The sequence below is a fragment of the Aedes albopictus genome, chromosome 1, assembly GCF_035046485.1.
Source record: "Aedes albopictus strain Foshan chromosome 1, AalbF5, whole genome shotgun sequence".
Taxonomy (NCBI): Eukaryota; Metazoa; Arthropoda; class Insecta; order Diptera; family Culicidae; genus Aedes; species Aedes albopictus.
The window spans coordinates 85,915,807-85,921,329 of record NC_085136.1 but is presented as its reverse complement, the minus strand read 5'-3'; the positions used below and the strand labels follow the sequence as shown (position 1 = coordinate 85,921,329).

The window sequence follows — 5,523 nt, the reverse complement described above, 5'->3', positions numbered from 1 at the left end:
GCGGATGCCATTCCTACAATCTTGATTGGTTTGGATAATTCATTCGTGATGGCAACACGTAAAAGCAGAGAAGGACCAAGAGGTAGCCCAATCGCAGCTAAAACTCGGCTTGGCTGGGCAGTCTACGGAAGCACATCCAACGAAGCTGTTCGATCAGCTGTTCCACATTTCTATCCGCTCACCCGATCAGGAGCTTCACGACCTCGTTAAGGAGTTTTTTTGCTATGGAAAGTGCGGGTGCAGCAACCTCTACGATGGAAAGCGACGATGATCGACGTGCACGACAAATTCTGGAAGAAACTACTGTGCGAACGGAGTCAGGAAGGTTCCAGACAGGCTTGTTGTGGAAGGACAACCACGTGGAGTTCCCGAACAGCCGGCCCATGGCGGAAAAGCGATTCCGTTGTCTTGAGCGCCGCCTAGCATCAAAGCCCGACCTGTACGACAACGTGAAGACCCAGATCAGTCAATATCAAGCCAAGGGATACGCACATAAGGCGAGTCCGGATGAATTAGCCAGTTTCGATCCAAAGCGGACTTGGTTTCTTCCACTGAACGTCGTTACGAACCCGAGGAAACCGAACAAGGTGCGATTAGTGTGGGATGCGGCCGCTAAAGTCCAAGGCCAGTCGTTCAATTCTGCTCTCCTTGCTGGACCGGACTTTCTCACCCCGCTTCCTTCGGTTTTGTCATCGTTTCGCCAGTTCGAGGTGGCCATTAGCGCTGATATCTGCGAGATGTTTCATCAGATCTTGATTCGACTTGAGGACCGGTCGGCACAGCTATTCTTGTGGCGGGATGATCCATCTGAGCCCTTCGAGGTCTTCGTCATGGACGTCGCGACGTTTGGCTCCACCTGCTCACCATCTGCAGCCCAGTTTGTAAAGAATCGCAATGCCGAGGAGTTTGCTGAAGAGTTTCCGCAGGCAGTGGAGGCAATTACGAAGCACCATTATGTGGATGATTTTTTGTGCAGCGTGGACACCGAGCAAGAAGCAGTCGAACTGGCAGAGCAGGTGAAATTGGTGCACTCGAAGGCCGGTTTCGTCATAAGAAATTGGCTGTCGAACTCGAGTTACGTTCTAACACAGGTCGGGGAGCAGCCAACAGATTCGGCAAAGAAAATTTGGATCGACAAATCGGCCGCTTACGAACGGGTTCTCGGCATGATCTGGAAGCCTGAACCAGATGTCTTCGTCTTCCAAGGCGTGTTCCGAGAAGAAATTCTGGCTCTCCTCTCGGATAACGTTGTTCCGACCAAAAGAGAAGTACTGCGGACGGTTATGAGCATCTTCGACCCCCTCGGACTGGTAGCCATTTTCGTCATCCACGGGAAGGTGCTCGTGCAACATATTTGGCGCTCTGGACTCGGTTGGGATGAACGTTTGTCGGACACTCTGCTAGACCAGTGGAAACGATGGGTCAAGTTACTGCAGCAGCTAGACGAAGTTGCAATCCCACGCTGCTACTTTCCTGGCTACTCTTCCGAAGACTACACGTCCGTCGAGCTCCATATCTTTGTGGATGCATCCGAGGAAGCCTTTGCAGCAGTGGCCTATTTCCGAATCGTTGAAGGAACAAGAGTTCGATGTTCATTGGTATCGGCGAAAACGAAGGTAGCCCCTCTAAAGCTTTTGTCCATTCCCAGGCTGGAATTGTCAGCTGCCGTTCTCGGGGCTCGGCTTTCAAAGTCCGTTATGGAGAACCACACGATCCCAATCAAACGGAGAACGTTCTGGAGTGATTCCTGCACCTTTCTCTCCTGGTTGCGGGCAGATCCCAGAAAATATCGGCAGTTCGTTGCATTTAGGCTGACAGAAATACACGATCTCACGCAGGTCGACGAATGGCGGTGGGTGCCATCACGCATGAATGTCGCTGACGATGCTACAAAGTGGGGCAAAGGACCCAATATCAGCTCAAGCAGTCGTTGGTTCCAAGCACCTACATTTCTGTACGAGCATCCAGATTCGTGGCCACAGCAGACGACGAAAGCAGAAGAACTCTTGGAAGAACTTCGACCGGTTCACCTTCACCATGGCGTCGACAGGGAGTATTTGCTGCATTTTGAACGGTTCTCGAAATGGGAACGCTTAGTTCGTGCTATGGCCTACGTGCGTCGGTTCATAGACAATCTTCGATCCAAGGCAAAGAAGCAGTTACCAAATAACACAAAATGGTTAAGTCGGGATGAACTGCAGCGAGCGGAAACAACCGTTTACCAGCAGATCCAGAACGAGGCTTTCGGAGACGAGCTAGTTATTCTGAAGAGAAACCGAGAACTTCCCGTCGGTGAACAACAAAAGTTTGAGAAAACCAGCAAAATCCTCAAACTTTCGCCTTTTTTGGACGAGAAAGGTGTCATCCGGATGGACGGTAGGATTGCAGCTGCGCAGCAGGTCTCCTTCGACTTCAAGTTCCCGGTCATTCTTCCCAAGAGACACAGCGGCACGAAACTTCTTGTCGATTGGTACCATCGACAGCACAAACACTGCAATGCTGAAACGGCTGTGAACGAGATGCGCCAAAAATTCCACGTGTCGGAGATAAGGGTGGCCTTCAAGCAAGCTGGGAAGCAGTGCCAGTGGTGTAAAGTGTACAAGGCGGCTCCAGAGATCCCAAGGATGGCTCCACTTCCACAAGCGAGGACTGCGTCACATGTTCGGCCATTCACCTACGTCGGCGTGGACTATTTCGGGCCGATGTTGGTTAAGCAAGGACGCAGCGAGGTGAAACGTTGGGTCGCGTTATTCACCTGCTTGACCATACGCGCAGTACATCTGGAGGTGGTGCATAACCTGACAACGGAGTCCTGCAAGATGGCGATCAGGCGGTTCATCGCACGGAGGGGGGCCCCGAGGGAAATATTCAGCGACCGGGGAACAAACTTCGTGGGTGCTAGCCGCGACCTCAAAATAGAGTTGCAGCGCATCAACAGCAACCTGGCTGGCACGTTCACTAATGCGGACACACAGTGGCGTTTCAACCCTCCTTGCACACCGCACATGGGGGGATCTTGGGAACGCATGGTCCGGTCGGTTAAAAGCGCGCTGGCATCATTGTCTACCGGTGGCAAGCCGGATGATGAGACTCTCCGTACGGTACTGGTTGAGGCAGAATCCATCGTTAACTCGAGGCCACTCACGTACCTACCAATCTACTCCGAGGAGCAAGAAGCGCTTACCCCGAACTGCTTCCTAATGCTCAGCACCAGTGGTGTCAACCAGCCGGCTAGGGAACCGGTCGAAGCAATAGCGATGGCACGTTGTAATTGGGACCTCTGCAAGCAGCTGTTGGACAGGTTCTGGGCTCGGTGGGTGAAAGAATATCTGCCAACGATCACCAAGCGCACCAAGTGGTTCAAGGACTACAAGCCTGTTCAAGTAGGAGATTTGGTGGTAGTAGTGGAGGACCGGATTCGGAATGGATGGTTGAGAGGACGAGTGCTTCGCGTGTTCCCAGGACGTGACGGCCGAATACGAAATGCGGAAGTAGCGACTGCCAGTGCAGGAGTGCTGGTTCGGTCGGTAGCGAAGCTGGCGGTTCTGGAAGTCGGAGGTACCGCTGAAGTAGACTTCAAGCAATACGGGTCGGGGGATGTTCCGAACGACGAGAAATCAGCACTCCGGTGCGAAAGGGTCATCCGATCCACACGCAGCAGAAAACCATAGTGTGTAAGATTGAATAGATATGTCATGCACAGTTGAATTGAATAGAATTTGTTGCTACCTATACATGCAATACGAAACAAAAACAAACAGAAATGTGCTTATAACTAGAAGGTTGAATTATTAAAACTTATCCTAAAATCAGCTTAAATCTAGTTAAAATAAATACGAATTGTTGGACAGTGGACAAGCTTACAACCGAGGACTAGAAATGTAAGTCATTATATCTATTTCGTGTATTTAATTCGATAATTATTGAGCGAAATATATTGCAGCTAAAAAGCTGACTCACGTACCAAATATAAACGAGTCGTGCTACAAGATCGTCCGAAGGATTTTTCCATTGCTGTCCCAACAGGGTATGTAATTAGATTGTAAAACAAACAACATCAACAACCAATGAATGTTACAATAATATTGATGATGATGATGATGGTTTCCATTCATTGTAGCACGGTACTAAGCCCGATAGCAGTGGGCTGTCCATCCAATGTGATTTGACCAAGCAAAACATTATAATTATACAACCAAGATCATACAATTATGTATAGTGCAAGCACTTCACATTGGAGGATGCCCCAATGAATGTGAAAAAGAAGAAGCTGTCATTCTCCACATAAAAGTTATAATAAGAAGTTGGCATCTCCACTCTTCCCAACCATTATGTTTCGACTGACAGCTCTTATTTCCCTCCACTCCCAAAAAAATAGTTGTTTTATACCAAATGTTCTAAAATACCTTGAATTAAAATAAAAAAATATAAAAATTGTTGTTTATTAAGAAAATAATTGTGTTTTCCCTATACAAAGTTTTACCCATACTTTCTGGGACACCCTATATTTCTGCTGTGAACAACTCTTATTCAAAAGGATTTAGAGCAACCCGGAACCCGAAAGAAACAATTTGGTTTGAACTCGAAAACTTCAAAACGCTCTCTTGTTCCACTCTAACATTTGCTCTACATCTCATCCTTGTTAAGACAATATTTCAGAACTTTGGCTACTTTCATACATAGGTATTTGGGATGTGAATTTGAATGGATATTAATGGACATTTTCCTGGTAAAAACGCAAATGGCAAGGAAATGGTCTATAGGGAACAAAAAACTTGTCTGATTTGCCTGACTACCAATTAGTAAATAAGAGTTTGTGTTATAAGATACAATGAAAAAGAACTCTCTCACCAAGTTTTCAGTAGTAAACTCCGTCCAATATCTTGGAAGAATGGGCTGCTAGTAAACATAGGTCCGTCAGTTCTTCTCAGTTCGCAGTCAGTTCACCTATGACACTTGTGACGAGCTTTTGAAACGGGCTACCAAATCCAAATAATCTTCAAGAAAACGTTCGTGCTCCCGAGGTACCACTTCACCTTCCTCTTCGTATTTTGTATTATTTTCAATTAATTTAAGGACTTCAGGAATTCACGGGGATTCAAGAAAAAATATTCAAGTTAAAAATGACAGGACTAGCGCAGCTTGAGAAAAAAAAAAAAAAAAAAAAAAAAAAAAAAAAAAAAAAAAAAAAAAAAAAAAAAAAAAATGAATGTTACAATAATATTACACCGAAACTCGCAATAAAATCAAGAGTATATAAAAGAGATAAAAATAAAACACATCCACCATTCAATTAGTAGTTTGCTGAATCATGCATAAACCAGAAAAAGAGTAATTTGCCATCAACCAAAAAAGCACCGATTGAAATCAAACATACAGTGATTGAGTTTCCGGGACCCACATCCGATGGACGGGACGAACCACTACACCTGGCCAACCATTCGGACTGGGAATCGAACACCCACCGCCCGCGTACGGGAGTTAATTAATTTGTCCACTTTGTATCAAAAAATGAAAGACGAA

The 5,523-nt window shown here is 46.6% G+C and overlaps 1 protein-coding gene across 1 annotated transcript; it reads left to right on the top strand.

The window, feature by feature from the left end:
• The first annotated feature begins 254 nt into the window (after positions 1 to 254).
• On the top strand, positions 255 to 3,671 carry LOC134288704 (uncharacterized). Its single transcript, XM_062854340.1, has one exon. It carries the CDS (start codon positions 255 to 257, stop codon positions 3,669 to 3,671), a length of 3,417 nt encoding a protein of 1,138 aa, XP_062710324.1.
• Positions 3,672 to 5,523: the final 1,852 nt, after the last annotated feature.

Bases quoted from the DNA above. Each gene is read 5' to 3' on its own strand.
- LOC134288704 (XM_062854340.1), top strand. From the start codon at position 255: ATGGAAAGCGACGATGATCGACGTGCACGACAAATTCTGGAAGAAACT.